Source organism: Lytechinus variegatus, chromosome 6, assembly GCF_018143015.1.
Source record: "Lytechinus variegatus isolate NC3 chromosome 6, Lvar_3.0, whole genome shotgun sequence".
Classification (NCBI taxonomy): Eukaryota; Metazoa; Echinodermata; class Echinoidea; order Temnopleuroida; family Toxopneustidae; genus Lytechinus; species Lytechinus variegatus.
In genome coordinates this window covers 10,689,627-10,707,877 of record NC_054745.1, presented here as the reverse complement: position 1 = coordinate 10,707,877, position 18,251 = coordinate 10,689,627, and the positions used below count along the sequence as shown (strand labels likewise).

At 39.6% G+C, this 18,251-nt stretch overlaps 3 protein-coding genes across 3 annotated transcripts; 1 reads left to right on the top strand and 2 right to left on the bottom strand.

The window, feature by feature from the left end:
- Positions 1–1,323: 1,323 nt before the first annotated feature.
- LOC121416818 lies at positions 1,324–5,856 on the bottom strand. The gene has a single exon (XM_041610332.1). It carries the CDS (start codon positions 5,854–5,856, stop codon positions 1,324–1,326), a length of 4,533 nt encoding a protein of 1,510 aa, XP_041466266.1.
- A 2,439-nt stretch (positions 5,857–8,295) lies between these two features.
- On the bottom strand, positions 8,296–9,134 carry LOC121416506. Its single transcript, XM_041609996.1, has 2 exons — positions 8,498–9,134; positions 8,296–8,461 (listed from the first exon to the last, which is right to left on the bottom strand). Exons 1-2 carry the CDS (start codon positions 8,827–8,829, stop codon positions 8,326–8,328), a joined length of 468 nt encoding a protein of 155 aa, XP_041465930.1. The 5' UTR covers positions 8,830–9,134; the 3' UTR covers positions 8,296–8,325.
- Positions 9,135–9,463: 329 nt separating this feature from the next.
- LOC121416817 lies at positions 9,464–10,936 on the top strand. Its single transcript, XM_041610331.1, has one exon. It carries the CDS (start codon positions 9,464–9,466, stop codon positions 10,934–10,936), a length of 1,473 nt encoding a protein of 490 aa, XP_041466265.1.
- Positions 10,937–18,251: the final 7,315 nt, after the last annotated feature.

Sequence of the window (18,251 nt, the reverse complement as noted above, 5' to 3'; positions counted from 1 at the left end):
TTGTAAATCGAACATTATTTTACAATTTGTATGACCGTCACTCAATCCCAAGGCATTTTACCTTTATTTCGGCTATTAGTGGATTATGACTATGAACTCGCTATTTCAATCTAAGCCTAAAACGTTAGGCCTACTTAGACTTAGCTTATATAGTTCTACTTCTAGATCTAGATTAAATTTTACCTTAAGTTACCAAAAATACATGTTGCGGATCGTTGGGGCCCATACGGTATTAGCAGCGACACTTCAGTTTTATTCAGGGGTTTTCATGGTGTACTCACAGTCCAGTTCGCGATTTAATTGCATAAAGTTCATCCGCTATGTTGAACTAGTTGACAGCGTTCACTGTGCAGTTCTCATTAATGTTGTGTATAATACATCTCGAAAGTGTACTCCGGTATGTGTGTGTAGTCCCAATAGTTCATTTACATGTTGTGCAGAAACATGTTCAAACTCGGTTCCAATCCAAATCTCACTATTCAACGCGTTGAAACACTAGCTCAGACAAAAGTCCACCTCTGGGTAGAAAGGTTAATCAGTTCAGCTAATAGTCAAGATAATTAACTTTCATCTCGAATCAAAATCATATAGGGTTGAAAAGAAAAGAACGACTAAGTTTCGCCCGATAAAATAAAAGACGTCACCTTTCACTTTTTTACACAGTTCATCCCATTGCCATCCCAATCCTTTTTCGAAACCATGGAAACAGTCCGTTAGCCTTGTTCCGAAGAGCACAATATTAATTCTAACTACATGATATAATAAAATATTGAAATAAACTTAACCTTAATACGATACTATCAAGTTTATTCGTAACACCTCCACCCTAAAAGAAAAGAAAAATGTTTTGAAAATTAAATAATATTACATTTTTCTTTTATCGCATATACTTCTTCAAAGGTTTCTTTGTAAAAATCTCTAAACAAATTGAAAGTAAAATGTAACATCTTGACATTTTCTTTTGTTTATGTTCGAAAACCACCTCTTTCTAACAGGAAAGTTCATGACATTTTTTTTTTTCATTTTCTGCTTCTTCCTGTTAAAAAAATAGAATAAAAATCACTATTTCTAATGCCTCCACCCATAAAGAAAAAAAAAATGTCATTAAGATAAATATCATACTGAGGAAAACAAGGTTGTTTCAAAGCAAAATATTATCACTTCCCTAGTAATATCATCATCATAGTTGTGATCAACAACAAGTCACAAAGTGGTAAATATATAACACATGGCACAGCCATACAATTATTACCTGTATCACTTTTTAACACTTTCACAAGCATCACAAGGTTTATATCAACGTATATACACAGAAACGCGAACTTAGACTCGAGACAAAGCATCCGCGATTATGTTATTTTTACCCGAAATATGCTCTATTTTCAAAGGGTAAGGCTGCAAGAGGAGACTCCAACGAAACAATCGCTGGTTCTTATCCCTGAATTTGTCCAAAAAAGAAAGCGGGTTGTGGTCAGTGTATACTTGTACATCCCCAACACCGCTAGTGACATAAACCTCAAAGTGTTGAACAGCAAGCACCAAACCCAAAGTTTCCTTCTCAACCGTCGAGTATTTTCTTTGGTACCCATTAAGCTTGCGTGAGAAATAACCGACAGGCTTGTCTACCTTATTGTCATCGGCCTGAAACAGTACCGCTCCTACTCCTATGTCGCTCGCGTCAATGGCCAACTTGAAAGGCTTGCTAAAATCCGGTGCTGCAAGCACAGGATCCCGAGTAAGGATGGCCTTTAAGCAGTCAAATGCTTGCTGGCAGCGCTCAGACCAAACAAACCTAACCCCTTTCTTCAACAGGTCTGTCAGAGGCACTGCTATGGAGCTGAAATTAGGCACAAACCTTCGATAGAAGCCACACATGCCTAGAAAGCGCAGAATCTCGCGTCTGCCAGTCGGACGTGGGAAAGCTAAAATAGCTTCAACTTTAGCATCTCTAGGCGCAACAACACCATGACCTACAATGTGTCCCAAATACGTTACCCTGGCCTTCATGAATTCACTCTTTTGGATATTTAGTACCAGGTTAGCTTTGACCAGTCTCTCAAAGAGATTGCGCAACTGTGATAGATGAGACTCCCAAGTGTCGCTGAAGATGATAATATCATCGATATACACTACGCAGTTCTCAATACCTCTTGTGACTTCATTCATCAATCTCTGAAATGTGGCAGGGGCATTTTTAAGACCAAAGGGCATTACCTTACATTGATAGAACCCATCCGGGGTGGCAAATGCAGAAATTTCCTTCGCTCTGTCTGTCAATGGCACCTGCCAATAACCCTTTAATAGATCTATCTTACTGACACACTTCGCGTTTCCTACTCTGTCAATGCAATCCTCCAGTCTGGGAAGTGGGTAGCAGTCAGTCTTTGTTACATTATTGACTTTGCGATAGTCGATACAGAATCTCTGACTACCGTCAGGTTTAGGTACAAGGACAATAGGCGAGCTCCAGGAACTTTTACTAGGTTCTATGATATCATTATTGAGCATCATTTGAACTTCCGCCCGAACTTGGTCTCTTTTAGTGGGATTTAAGCGATATGGATGCTGTTTGATAGGGTCAACGTCCCCTACATCCACATCATGCACAGCCAATGATGTCCTCCCTGGGACGTCAGAGCTAAGACTAGGAAAGTCACCGATCAAATCAATAATATCACGTCTACGACCCTCAGGGAGATAATCCAAGACTTCATCCAAGTCCCTAACTGTCTCAGAATTAGAAAGTTTAGGAGGTATGGCTTCCTTGAGGTCACTATGCCCACACGCACCTTTACCACAGGGCTTCGACCCCTCTGTATCCTCCTCAAGCGCCGTAACAGCTACATCAGACATGGTAGCCACCACCACTGGTGCACTTGACTCACGCTCGTAGTATCTCTTAAGCATGTTGATGTGGCATACTCTCCGACATTTTCGCCTATCTGGTGTGCTCACCACATAGTTTACACTGTTCAACTGCTTAATGACAACATAAGGGCCACTGAACCTTGCTTTCAGAGGTTCCCCCGGAATAGGTAAGAGTACCAACACCTTGTCACCCGGCGAAAAACTTCGAACCTTGGCTTTCCGATCAGCTCTGACCTTCATGTCTTTCTGTGAAATCCTTAAGTGTTCCCTTGCCAGGTCACATGCCTTTGAAAGTCTACCCCTGAAGTTAGATACATACTCCAAGATATTGCACTCTTCAGGTCCTGCTTCCTCTAAGAGCTTCTCCTTGACCAACTTAAGGGGGCCCCGAACCTCGTGTCCAAACACAAGCTCAAAAGGCGTGTAGGTGGTAGACTCGTTCGGAGCATCTCTGATAGCAAATAACAAGAAAGGAATACCCTTATCCCAATCATCTGGAAAATCTGCACAGTATGCTTTGATCATCGTCTTCAAAGTCTGATGAAACCTCTCGATTGCACCTTGTGATTGTGGGTGATAAGCTGTGGATCTGAGGTGGTGAACACCCAATTCAGACATGACCTGCTTGAAAACACCAGACATAAAATTGGATCCTTGATCCGACTGTATCTCCTTCGGAAGGCCATATCTCGTAAAAAAGTGCAACAATGCATCTAAAACCGTCCTCGCTGTAATCGTCCTTAAAGGTACTGCTTCAGGGAACCTGGAGGACACATCCATGATTGTCAAAAGATATTTACACCCTGACTTGGTTCGAGGCAATGGGCTGACACAGTCTACCAACACTCTACTGAAAGGTTCACCTAACGCCGGAATTGGGATCAAAGGTGCGGGCTTCAAAGAAGGTTGGGGCTTCCCCACCATCTGACAAGTGTGGCAAGACCTGCAAAATTCTGACACATCTTTATGTAAGCCGGGCCAAAAGAAATGCTTGGTAACTTTAGACCGGGTCTTCCTGGTGCCTAGATGACCGCCTACCGGAATTTCATGTGCCATCCTCAGAACCTCCTGCCGATAAGACTGAGGCAAAACAATCTGGTGAAGTATCGACCATTCCTCTGTGGCTGGTCTTGACGGAGGCCTCCACTTCCTCATCAGGACCTCGGATTTTATGTAGAAACACTGTGGGCTATCTTGAGCTTCCTCCTCAGAAATTGCCACTGCAAACAACCGCTGAAGTGAAGGGTCACCGTTTTGAGCCTTGATCAGAGATGACCGACAATACCTCTCACCATTAGACTCTGTCTCGTCCGCCCTCCTCTCCAAATCCTGAAAGAACGTTTCCGCCAACAAGACCTCCGAATTATCACTGAACTCCACCGACTCAGCATCATCTCTCTTAGACCTACGAAGTTGCGACCTTGTTACTGCACATGCAGGAAATATGCCAGGGAAGTCATCCTGCAATTGCTCAGTCTCGGCTCCAGAAACAGGATCATCAGACACTATAGGCGAACCTCTAACTCTCTCACCGGCTAAGTCATTGCCCATCAACATATGCACGCCCTCCATTGGCAGACTAGAAACTACACCAATTGAAACCAACCCAGACACAATATCACTCTCTAGGAATACCTTGTACAGTGGCACCGAGATATAGCCTTCCCCAATGCCCCTTACAAGCGCATATAGCCCTGTCCAACTATCCTCAGGCAAATGTGCGACATCTGCAACTAACAGGCTTTGCAACGACCCAGTATCCCGAAGGATAACAACTGGCCTAGATTCGCCATCAGAGTGAGACACAGTACCATGAGACAGAAAACTGCGAAAACCATCAGTCGCCCCTTCTACTGAATCATCAACAGACTTAGTCAAACGACATTTATCTCCTCGGTCTACTTCTCTACCAACCTGCTCTGTTGTACTCGGTTTGATGAACATCACTTCCTTCTTGTCATGTTTATCATATGCTAACCTCCAACATTTTGATTCTGTATGTCCTTTCTTTGAACAATACGTGCATTGCAATTTAGATTTACCCCGCGCACCCTGCGGATCACCTGCTTTGCTTTCATGCTGGGACTGAGAGTTCATATCCGACCTAACATTTGACCTGGGTAGCGACCCTTCCTTGACACTCTCAAATTTAGGGCCCACTTTATTCTTGTGCAACAGTTCATACTCATCAGATACTACAGCAGCCCTATGCAGCTGGGTAATCCCTTGCTCCTCAACATGTAGTCTAGTCTGAGTAGGCAAAGAACCCTTGAAATCCTCTAAGATCATTGCTTCCCTAAGAGACTCATAATCAGATTTGATTATCAAAGCACCAACCCAGCGATCAAAATACATCGTCTTTTCTCTTACAAGCTCAACGTATGTTTGATCTGACTTTTTCCTAGCCTCCCGAAACTGCCGCCTATAAGCCTCAGGTACTAATTCATATGCAGATAAAATAACTGCCTTCACTGACTCATAATTTTCCGATTCTTTTTCAGACAAAGACGAAAATACCTCTTGGGCCTTACCAACAAGAGCAGTCTGAATAAGCAGCGTCCAAAATTGCTTAGGCCAATCTAACCTCCTAGCTAACTTCTCAAAAGCCAAAAAGAAAGCATCAATTTCATCCTCGCAAAATTTTGGCACCAGTCTTGATTCTTTAGCCAAATCAAACCGAGTATACTTCAGACTAGATTCCATTTCCAACTTCTTTATGTCTAATTGCTTGGCTTCAACTTTTAGTCTCTCTTTCTCTAATTCTAGTTTCGCTAACTCAACATCAATATTGCCGTTGCCTTTGCGATCTACTGACTCGAGTCCAAAATGGTCAGATAAAATGTCAACTATTTCATCCTTTCTCAGCTTTGACTCTATCTTCAAGCCCACGTGACTGGCGACTGCCTTCAACTCACTCTTTTTCAATTTCTTGATCTCACCAAGGGATATGGCCTGCATAAATTTTCCAATATCTAATTCTTCTGCCATACTGAAATATTGTCAGTTTATCAAGAAAAATGAGCTAACAAAGAAAACCACCATGTAATATCAATATTGTAAGCAATACTCAAAGAGATCTGACTTGAATACGTTCATCTCCCGGACAACAAGCCCCCATTTGTTATGACAGAGATTTATCTCTACTTCAAACTCACAAAAAAATTACACTAAAGCAATCATATAGTTAAGTAAAAATGAAATCGTCCTGCTTTGGACCTTTAATCAAAAGTTTGCATTTTGTAAACAAAGTTAAAAAAAACAAAAGTTTCTTCCAATCTCCAACACCATGCTTTAATTATAATATCAGCAGGTTCAATAAACTTGTAAATCGAACATTATTTTACAATTTGTATGACCGTCACTCAATCCCAAGGCATTTTACCTTTATTTCGGCTATTAGTGGATTATGACTATGAACTCGCTATTTCAGACTAAGCCTAAAACGTTAGGCCTACTTAGACTTAGCTTATATAGTTCTACTTCTAGATCTAGATTAAATTTTACCTTAAGTTACCAAAAATACATGTTGCGGATCGTTGGGGCCCATACGGTATTAGCAGCGACACTTCAGTTTTATTCAGGGGTTTTCATGGTGTACTCACAGTCCATGGAGTTCGCGATTTAATTGCATAAAGTTCATCCGCTATGTTGAACTAGTTGACAGCGTTCACTGTGCAGTTCTCATTAATGTTGTGTATAATACATCTCAGAAGTGTACTCCGGTATGTGTGTGTAGTCCCAATAGTTCATTTACATGTTGTGCAGAAACATGTTCAAACTCGGTTCCAATCCAAATCTCACTATTCAACGCGTTGAAACACTAGCTCAGACAAAAGTCCACCTCTGGGTAGAAAGGTTAATCAGTTCAGCTAATAGTCAAGATAATTAACTTTCATCTCGAATCAAAATCATATAGGGTTGAAAAGAAAAGAACGACTAAGTTTCGCCCGATAAAATAAAAGACGTCACCTTTCACTTTTTTACACAGTTCATCCCATTGCCATCCCAATCCTTTTTCGAAACCATGGAAACAGTCCGTTAGCCTTGTTCCGAAGAGCACAATATTAATTCTAACTACATGATATAATAAAATATTGAAATAAACTTAACCTTAATACGATACTATCAAGTTTATTCGTAACAATATATGTATATTTATATAAATGTGTGAAGCTATACATGTACAACAGCTTTGGCAACTCTTTTATTTAAATATTGCAAAGAAATGGATGAAGAGAACAATGGTAGACGTAGCTTAAATCAAGGTTCCCCAGAGCTATCTACCCTTTGGAAAAATTGGTTATGCCTAAAAAATGTCTCCGCCGGGAATCGAACCCGGGCCCCCAGCTTTGAACGCCGGTGCCTTAACCACTAGACCACAGAGACGGGCTAGTGGCTAGGCCGACCGAGATCCGATTGACCGTCAGAAAGACAGATTTTCGACACTATACCAATTACCTTTGTCGGGTGAAGGTGGGTTTTGAACAATGACAATTGGTATAGTGTCGAAAATCTGTCTTTCTGACGGTCAATCGGATCTCGGTCGGCCTAGCCACTAGCCCGTCTCTGTGGTCTAGTGGTTAAGGCACCGGCGTTCAAAGCTGGGGGCCCGGGTTCGATTCCCGGCGGAGACATTTTTTCGGCATAACCAATTTTTCCAAAGGGTAGATAGCTCTGGGGAACCTTGATTTAAGCTACGTCTACCATTGTTCTCTTCATCCATTTCTTTGCAATATTTAAATAAAAGAGTTGCCAAAGCTGTTGTACATGTATAGCTTCACACATTTGTATACTTTCTCACATACGTGTACTGTATCGAAGCAATAGCTTTGATCCAGCTGAGGCATGACGGCTTGTCATTGTTCAAAACCCACCTTCACCCGACAAAGGTAATTGGTATAGTGTCGAAAATCTGTCTTTCTGACGGTCAATCGGATCTCGGTCGGCCTAGCCACTGGCCCGTCTCTGTGGTCTAGTGGTTAAGGCACCGGCGTTCAAAGCTGGGGGCCCGGGTTCGATTCCCGGCGGAGACATTTTTTCGGCATAACCAATTTTTCCAAAGGGTAGATAGCTGTGGGGAACCTTGATTTAAGCTACGTCTACCATTGTTTTCTTCATCCATTTCTTTGCAATATATATATTCATATATATGTATATATATATATATATATATATATATATATATATATGCATATATGCATAGCCAAACAGGTTTCGGGTGCAAGACCCCCCCCCCTCCCTATTTTTCATGATGCAGAAGGAACCGCTAGAAAAAAGAAAATGAGAGAACAGGAGAAAGAGCAATATAAAAGAAACAAGAAAAAGTTATTAACGTAAGATAAAGTAGAAATTGATGTGGAAGAGGTTCATCGTGGTGAAGGATTGAGTAGAAGAAATAACCAGTTGTCTCACGATGTAGCAAACGTAGTAGGAAAGCGACGTTTCGTCTGGAAGCTGCTAGACTTCGTCAGGCAATGAGCAAAGACGCTGCTGCGCACGGGTCATATAGCGTCGGGAGCTATTGTCTGGCTCCACTCGGGCGTGAGCCGCGCTGTGATTGGCCGGAGCCGCTGGCCAATCAGGGTCCGCGCTGGTGCTTGGTGCCCGCTGGGGTGTGCACCGCGCGCTGTGATTGGCCGATGCAGCCGGCCAATCAGCGTCCGCGCTGGTGTCAGGCACCCGCTGGTGCGGGCGCCGCGCGCTGTGAACCGTGGATGCAGTATGCCGTCGGATGGTAGGTAACCATTCATCAGGGATCTCAATGCCGCTGTCCCTGTTGATATTGCTCGGGTGCAAACGGATCTGGATCGCTTCCTTAATGCGCCGCGTATACCAATGCTTATCATTGGCGATGCAGCTGACCTCATCCCAGTTAGGTGGATGATCGGAGTCCCAAGCATGTTCTGCAACAGCAGAGCTTTCGGTGCGCCTAAGCCGAACATCACGGCGATGTTCCTTCATGCGTTCCCCCACAGGTCTACCAGTCTCACCGATGTAGACTTTGTCGCAGGTCGAGCAAGGGATCTTATAAACAACCCCATCGCGTCTGTCGGGGATCGGGCGGTCTTTCGGACGGACCAGCTGGCTGCGGATGCTGTCGGACTTAAATATAACTCGGATGCCATGCCTCTCCAAGCGCCGGCGGAGAAGATGCGCGATACCATCAACAAACGGGATTACTATAGCGGATTTAAATTGCGTAAGCTGTTCGGACGGGGCGCTCTTCTTCTTAGCGACGCGGTTAACGAAGGAGCGCGGGTAACCGTTAGAAAGGCCGCGCCAGTGTTATTCTGGACACCGATGTCTACCGCGCCAAGATGTCCGAGTTAATCGAATCCGGCCCCTATCACGCTATCGGGAAGGACCCGACCGATCGCCTCTCCCGCAAGCTTTCCACTATTCTTCGCGGCTTTCACAAGAATGGTGACATCGATGATTCTACCTACCGTAAGCTAAAACCGTCGCAGCAAACAACACGTCTAAGTATCTCGCTGATATTCTTGCTCCCTTAGTTGGTTCCAATGGGCATGCTGTCCATAACTCCGCGTCGTTTGTTGATTTCCTGCGCAGCGAAACCATACAGGAACATGAGGTCATGGTTTCATTTGATGTGGTATCATTGTTTACCAATGTACCCATCGACGCCGCATGCAAGGTCGCACTTAGCAGGCTCGAACGTGATGAGAGCCTACCCGAGCGCACACAGTTATCTCCGGCCCAGGTAACTGAGCTTTTGAGTTTTGTTTTGCAATCTACGTATTTCATGTTTGCCGGCAATTTCTACGAACAGCAAGAAGGAGCAGCCATGGGCAGCCCTGTTTCCGCGGTGATCGCTAACCTGTTCATGGAAGCTTTTGAGGAACGTGCGCTGAGTAGTTGCCCGCCCGACTGCGCCCCTAGAGTTTGGAAGCGATACGTAGATGACACGTTTATCATCACGCATAGATCCGCCGCCGATGACCTTTTGAGCCACATGAATTCGCAGCAGCCCTCCATCCGTTTTACCATGGAGATAGAGTGCAACGAGCGCATTGCCTTTCTAGACACTTTGGTGCACCGTGACACCAGCGGCCGACTGTACACCACCGTATACAGGAAGCCCACGCACACCGATCAGTACATTGCTTATGATTCGCATCACCCGAAGTCCGTTAAGCGCGGGGTAGTGAAGTGTCTTTACGACAGAGCTTCACGCATCGTTACTAAGCCCCATTGCACAGCTACAGAGAAGCAACACATCACCTCGGCTCTTATTTCTAACGGTTACCCGCGCTCCTTCGTTAACCGCGTCGCTAAGAAGAAGAGCGCCCCGTCCGAACAGCTTACGCAATTTAAATCCGCTATAGTAATCCCGTTTGTTGATGGTATCGCGCATCTTCTCCGCCGGCGCTTGGAGAAGCATGGCATCCGAGTTATATTTAAGTTCGACAGCATCCGCAGCCAGCTGGTCCGTCCGAAAGACCGCCCGATCCCCGACAGACGCGATGGGGTTGTTTATAAGATCCCTTGCTCGACCTGCGACAAAGTGTACATCGGTGAGACTGGTAGACCTGTGGGGGAACGCATGAAGGAACATCGCCGTGATGTTCGGCTTAGGCGCACCGAAAGCTCTGCTGTTGCAGAACATGCTTGGGACTCCGATCATCCACCTAACTGGGATGAGGTCAGCTGCATCGCTAATGATAAGCATTGGTATACGCGGCGCATTAAGGAAGCGATCCAGATCCGTTTGCACCCGAGCAATATCAACAAGGACAGCGGCATTGAGATCCCTGATGAATGGTTACCTACCATCCGACGGCATACTGCATCTACGGTTCACAGCGCGCGGCGCCCGCACCAGCGAGTGCCTGACACCAGCGCGGACGCTGATTGGCCGGCTGCATCGGCCAATCACAGCGCGCGGTGCACACCCCAGCGGGCACCAAGCACCAGCGCGGACCCTGATTGGCCAGCGGCTCCGGCCAATCACAGCGCGGCTCACGCCCGAGTGGAGCCAGACAATAGCTCCCGACGCTATATAACCCGTGCGCAGCAGCGTCTTTGCTCATTGCCTGACGAAGTCTAGCAGCTTGCAGACGAAACGTCGCTTTCCTACTACGTTTGCTACATCGTGAGACAACTGGTTATTTCTTCTACTCAAAGTAGAAATTATTTCGAAAACCTGTGCCACCGACTTACAATGGGTCCCGCTTAATTCTAACATTGATGCTGGAGAGGATTTCTGGGGGTAATTGTCCGGGGGTAGTTGTCCGGGGGGTAATTGTCCGGATTAAAGTTGTCCGGGGGTAGTTGTCCGGAGGGATATTGTCCTGGAACCCTTAAATTGGTATTCTGTAAAATGTCGTCTCTGTAAGGATGTCCCCTATTTTATCTCTGACACGCTCAATATTCTGTCATCAACCAATCATTAAGCTTGTTATATGCATAGGTAAACCAATAAAAGTGTCTCTTCTGAAAAAAATAATGAAGAGCATTGTTGATATGAGGCGTATGTCCAAGTTTCATGAACTAGGTCTATATACTTTCTAAGTTATGCTGTCATTTCAAAAACTTAACATTCGGTTATTAAATATTTGGTTTTGACGCCGCACCGCCGTCGGCAAAACGGCGCCTATAGTCTCACTCTGCTTCGCAGGTGAGAAAAAACATTTCTAACTCTAAAGAATTGATAACAAGGCATTATTTTCTTTGGCCAACAAGAACGTTTTAAGTCTTAATGATGTTCTGAAAAGAGTTGGTAAACTTGAACACAATCTTCAATTTTTTCATTTCCTAATGGGCTATGTCAATGGCATGATGAGCCGAAAATCTTGAGGGGCCAAGCATGGCATATAGAGCAAAATTTTTGCTCAATGTAAGCGATTGAAGCGAGCGAGCAAGCAAAATTTGTAACCCTCTTACTATTGGAAAAGCTAATGTTGTGATGGATTGTGACAAAGTCTATAACTTCAATATAATATAACTAATATAACTAATGAATAATATAACTTTTACTCCTTTAGGCTTTTTATGGTTATTCTCTGGTGGAATTTTTTCTCTCCCTTTTTTTCAGGGGGGGGGGGGGGTGTTGCACCCACAAATGTAATAACGCCCATAAATGTAATAACGCCCACAAATGTAATAACACTTTACCCACAAATGTAATAACGCCCACAAATGTAATAACACTTACCCACAAATGTAATAATTTCACCCACAAATGTAATAATGCACTTTACCCACAAATGTAATAATTTTTGATCGCCCACAAATGTAATAATGACTTTACCCACAAATGTAATAAATTTGAAGGGATTTTTGGCAAATCCGTTCTGAACTAAAATCGTATAGTAATGCGTTCATATAGCACAAAAGTGCAAAGTCTGTTTTCCTGACCCGGTTAATTAACAAATTATAATATAAATCCAAAGTCTTTATTCCAGACCCGGTTGTTTCAAAAATTATAATATGAGCCCAAAGTCTTTATTCCAGACCCGGTTGTTTAAAAAAATTATAATATAAGTACAAAGTCTTTATTGCAGACCCGGTTGTTAAAAAAATAATCATATGAGCCTAAAGTCTTTATTCCAGACCCGATTGTTTCAAAAATGATAATATAAGTCCAAAGTCTTTTCTCCAGACCCGGTTGTTTAAAAAATTATAATATAAATCCAAAGTCTTTTTCCAGACCCTGTTGTTTCAAAAATAATAGTATAAATCCAAAGTCTTTATTCCAGACCCGGTTGTTTCAAAAATAATAATATAAATCCAAAGTCTTTATTCCAGACCCGGTTGTTTAAAAAATAATAGTATAAATCCAAAGTCTTTATTCCAGACCCGGTTGTTTCAAAAATAATAGTATGAATCCAAAGTCTTTATTCCAGACCCGGTTGTTTCAAAAATAATAATATAAGTCCAAAGTCTTTATTCCAGACCCGATTGTTTAAAAAATGATAATATAAGTCCAAAGTCTTTTCTCCAGACCCGGTTGTGTCAAAAATTATAAAATAAATCCAAAGTCTTTTTCCAGACCCGGTTGTTTCAAAAATTATAATATAAGTCCAAAGTCTTTTCTCCAGACCCGGTTGTGTCAAAAATTATAATATAAATCCAAAGTCTTTTTCCAGACCCGGTTGTTTCAAAAATTATAATATAAATCCAAAGTTTTATTCCAGATTCGGTTGTTTAAAAAATAATAATATGAGCCCAAAGTCTTTATTCCAGACCCGGTTGTTTCAAAAATTATAATATAAGTACAAAGTCTTTATTCCAGACCCAGTTGTTTAAAGAAAAATCATATGAGCCTAAAGTCTTTATTCATGACCCGATTGTTTCAAAAATTATAATATAAGTCCAAAGTCTTTTCACCAGACCCGGTTGTTTAAAAAATTATAATATAAATCCAAAGTCTTTTTCCAGACCCTGTTGTTTAAAAAATAATAGTATAAATCCAAAGTCTTTATTCCAGACCCGGTTGTTTAAAAAATAATAATATAAATCCAAAGTCTTTATTCCAGACCCGGTTGTTTAAAAAATAATAATATAAATCCAAAGTCTTTATTCCAGACCCGGTTGTTTCAAAAATAATAGTATGAATCCAAAGTCTTTATTCCAGACCCGGTTGTTTCAAAAATAATAATATAAGTCCAAAGTCTTTATTCCAGACCCGATTGTTTAAAAAATGATAATATAAGTCCAAAGTCTTTTCTCCAGACCCGGTTGTGTCAAAAATTATAAAATAAATCCAAAGTCTTTTTCCAGACCCGGTTGTTTCAAAAATTATAATATAAGTCCAAAGTCTTTTCTCCAGACCCGGTTGTTTCAAAAATTATAATATAAATCCAAAGTCTTTTTCGAGACCCGGTTGTTTCAAAAATTACAATATAAATCCAAAGTTTTTATTCCAGACCCGGTTGTTTCAAAAATAATAATATGAGCCCAAAGTCTTTATTCCAGACCCGGTTGTTTAAAGAAAAATCATATGAGCCTAAAGTCTTTATTCATGACCCGATTGTTTCAAAAATTATAATATAAGTCCAAAGTCTTTTCACCAGACCCGGTTGTTTCAAAAATTATAATATAAATCCAAAGTCTTTTCTCCAGACCTGGTTGTGTCAAAAATTATAATATAAATCCAAAGTCTTTATTCCAAACCCGGTTGTTTAAAAAATAATGATATGAGCCCAAAGTCTTTATTCCAGACCCGGTTGTTTCAAAAATTGTAATATAAGTACAAAGTCTTTATTCCAGACCCAGTTGTTTAAAGAAAAATCATATGAGCCTAAAGTCTTTATTCATGACCCGATTGTTTCAAAAATTATAATATAAGTCCAAAGTCTTTTCACCAGACCCGGTTGTTTAAAAAATTATAATATAAATCCAAAGTCTTTTCTCCAGACCGGTTGTGTCAAAAATTATAATATAAATCCAAAGTCTTTTTCCAGACCCTGTTGTTTCAAAAATAATAGTATAAATCCAAAGTCTTTATTCCAGACCCGGTTGTTTCAAAAATAATAATATAAATCCAAAGTCTTTATTCCAGACCCGGTTGTTTCAAAAATGATAATATAAGTCCAAAGTCTTTTCTCCAGACCCGGTTGTGTCAAAAATTATAATATAAATCCAAAGTCTTTTTCCAGACCCGGTTGTTTCAAAAATTATAATATAAGTCCAAAGTCTTTTCTCCAGACCCGGTTGTGTCAAAAATTATAATATAAATCCAAAGTCTTTTTCCAGACCCGGTTGTTTCAAAAATTATAATATAAGTACAAAGTCTTTATTCCAGACCCAGTTGTTTAAAGAAAAATCATATGAGCCTAAAGTCTTTATTCATGACCCGATTGTTTCAAAAATTATAATATAAGTCCAAAGTCTTTTCACCAGACCCGGTTGTTTCAAAAATTATAATATAAATCCAAAGTCTTTTCTCCAGACCCGGTTGTTTCAAAAATTATAATATAAATCCAAAGTCTTTATTCCAGACCCGGTTGTTTAAAAAATAATGATATGAGCCCAAAGTCTTTTCTCCAGACCCGGTTGTGTCAAAAATTATAATATAAATCAAAAGTCTTTATTCCAAACCCGGTTGTTTAAAAAATAATGATATGAGCCCAAAGTCTTTATTCCAGACCCAGTTGTTTCAAAAATTATAATATAAGTACAAAGTCTTTATTCCAGACCCAGTTGTTTAAAGAAAAATCATATGAGCCTAAAGTCTTTATTCATGACCCGATTGTTTCAAAAATTATAATATAAGTCCAAAGTCTTTTCACCAGACCCGGTTGTTTCAAAAATTATCATATAAATCCAAAGTCTTTTCTCCAGACCCGGTTGTGTCAAAAATTATAATATAAATCCAAAGTCTTTATTCCAAACCCGGTTGTTTCAAAAATAATAATATGAGCCCAAAGTCTTTATTCCAGACCCGGTTGTTTCAAAAATTGTAATATAAGTACAAAGTCTTTATTCCAGACCCGGTTGTTTAAAGAAAAATCATATCAGCCTAAAGTCTTTATTCATGACCCGATTGTTTCAAAAATTATAATATAAGTCCAAAGTCTTTTCAACAGACCCGGTTGTTTAAAAAATTATCATATAAATCCAAAGTCTTTTCTCCAGACCCGGTTGTGTCAAAAATTATAATATAAATCAAAAGTCTTTATTCCAAACCCGGTTGTTTAAAAAATAATGATATGAGCCCAAAGTCTTTATTCCAGACCCAGTTGTTTCAAAAATTATAATATAAGTACAAAGTCTTTTTTCAAGACCCAGTTGTTTAAAGAAAAATCATATGAGCCTAAAGTCTTTATTCATGACCCGATTGTTTCAAAAATTATAATATAAGTCCAAAGTCTTTTCACCAGACCCAGTTGTTTAAAAAATTATCATATCAATCCAAAGTCTTTTCTCCAGACCCGGTTGTGTCAAAAATTATAATATAAATCCAAAGTCTTTTTCCAGACCCTGTTGTTTCAAAAATAATAGTATAAATCCAAAGTCTTTATTCCAGACCCGGTTGTTTCAAAAATAATAATATAAATCCAAAGTCTTTATTCCAGACCCGGTTGTTTCAAAAATAATAGTATAAATCCAAAGTCTTTATTCCAGACCCGGTTGTTTCAAAAATAATAGTATAAATCCAAAGTCTTTATTCCAGACCCGGTTGTTTCAAAAATAATAATATAAGTCCAAAGTCTTTATTCCAGACCCGATTGTTTAAAAAATGATAATATAAGTCCAAAGTCTTTTCTCCAGACCCGGTTGTGTCAAAAATTATAATATAAATCCAAAGTCTTTTTCCAGACCCGGTTGTTTCAAAAATTATAATATAAGTCCAAAGTCTTTTCTCCAGACCCGGTTGTGTCAAAAATTATAATATAAATCCAAAGTCTTTTTCCAGACCCGGTTGTTTCAAAAATTACAATATAAATCCAAAGTTTTTATTCGAGACTCGGTTGTTTAAAAATAATAATATGAGCCCAAAGTCTTTATTCCAGACCTCGGTTGTTTCAAAAATTATAATATAAGTACAAAGTCTTTATTCCAGACCAAGTTGTTTAAAGAAAAATCATATGAGCCTAAAGTCTTTATTCATGACCCGATTGTTTCAAAAATTACAATATAAGTCCAAAGTCTTTTCACCAGACCCGGTTGTTTAAAAAATTATCATATAAATCCAAAGTCTTTTCTCCAGACCCTGTTGTTTCAAAAATAATAGTATAGATCCAAAGTCTTTATTCCAGACCCGGTTGTTTCAAAAATGATAATATAAATCCAAAGTCTTTATTCCAAACCCGGTTGTTTAAAAAAAATAGTATAAATCCAAAGTCTTTATTCCAGACCCGGTTGTTTCAAAAATTATAGTATGAATCCAAAGTCTTTATTCCAGACCCGGTTGTTTCAAAAATAATAATATAAGTCCAAAGTCTTTATTCCAGACCCGGTTGTGTCAAAAATTATAATATAAATCCAAAGTCTTTTTCCAGACCCGGTTGTTTCAAAAATTATAATATAAGTCCAAAGTCTTTATTCCAGACCCGGTTGTTTCAAAAAATAATAATATAAGTCCAAAGTCTTTATTCCAGACCCGATTGTTTAAAAAATGATAATATAAGTCCAAAGTCTTTTCACCAGACCCGGTTGTGTCAAAAATTATAATATAAATCCAAAGTCTTTTTCCAGACCCGGTTGTTTCAAAAATTATAATATAAGTCCAAAGTCTTTTCTCCAGACCCGGTTGTGTCAAAAATTATAATATAAATCCAAAGTCTTTTTCCAGACCCGGTTGTTTCAAAAATTACAATATAAATCCAAAGTTTTTATTCCAGACCCGGTTGTTTCAAAAATAATAATATGAGCCCAAAGTCTTTATTCCAGACCGGTTGTTTCAAAAATTATAATATAAGTACAAAGTCTTTATTCCAGACCCAGTTGTTTCAAAAATTATAATATAAGTACAAAGTCTTTATTCCAGACCCAGTTGTTTAAAGAAAAATCATATGAGCCTAAAGTCTTTATTCATGACCCGATTGTTTCAAAAATTATAATATAAGTCCAAAGTCTTTTCACCAGACCCGGTTGTTTCAAAAATTATCATATAAATCCAAAGTCTTTTCTCCAGACCCGGTTGTGTCAAAAATTATAATATAAATCAAAAGTCTTTATTCCAAACCCGGTTGTTTAAAAAATAATAATATGAGCCCAAAGTCTTTATTCCAGACCCGGTTGTTTCAAAAATTATAATATAAGTACAAAGTCTTTATTCCAGACCCAGTTGTTTAAAGAATAATCATATGAGCCTAAAGTCTTTATTCATGACCCGATTGTTTCAAAAATTATAATATAAGTCCAAAGTCTTTTCACCAGACCCAGTTGTTTAAAAAATTATCATATAAATCCAAAGTCTTTTCTCCAGACCCGGTTGTGTCAAAAATTATAATATAAATCCAAAGTCTTTTTCCAGACCCTGTTGTATCAAAAATAATAGTATAGATCCAAAGTCTTTATTCCAGACCCGGTTGTTTCAAAAATAATAATATAAATCCAAAGTCTTTATTCCAGACCCGGTTGTTTCAAAAATGATAATATAAGTCCAAAGTCTTTTCTCCAGACCCGGTTGTGTCAAAAATTATAATATAAATCCAAAGTCTTTTTCCAGACCCGGTTGTTTCAAAAATTATAATATAAGTCCAAAGTATTTTCTCCAGACCCGGTTGTGTCAAAAATTATAATATAAATCCAAAGTTTTTATTCCAGACTCGGTTGTTTAAAAAATAATAATATGAGCCCAAAGTCTTTATTCCAGACCTCGGTTGTTTCAAAAATTATAATATAAGTACAAAGTCTTTATTCCAGACCCAGTTGTTTAAAGAAAAATCATATGAGCCTAAAGTCTTTATTCA

Excerpts from the sequence above, each read along its gene's own strand:
- LOC121416818 (XM_041610332.1), bottom strand. The coding sequence starts at position 5,856 with ATGGCAGAAGAATTAGATATTGGAAAATTTATGCAGGCCATATCCCTT.
- LOC121416506 (XM_041609996.1), bottom strand. The coding sequence starts at position 8,829 with ATGAAGGAACATCGCCGTGATGTTCGGCTTAGGCGCACCGAAAGCTCT. Across the intron at positions 8,462-8,497 it reads CCGGCTGCATCGGCCAATCA|CAGCGCGGACCCTGATTGGC; the intron begins CAGCGCGCGGTG and ends GGCACCAAGCAC.
- LOC121416817 (XM_041610331.1), top strand. The coding sequence starts at position 9,464 with ATGGTTTCATTTGATGTGGTATCATTGTTTACCAATGTACCCATCGAC.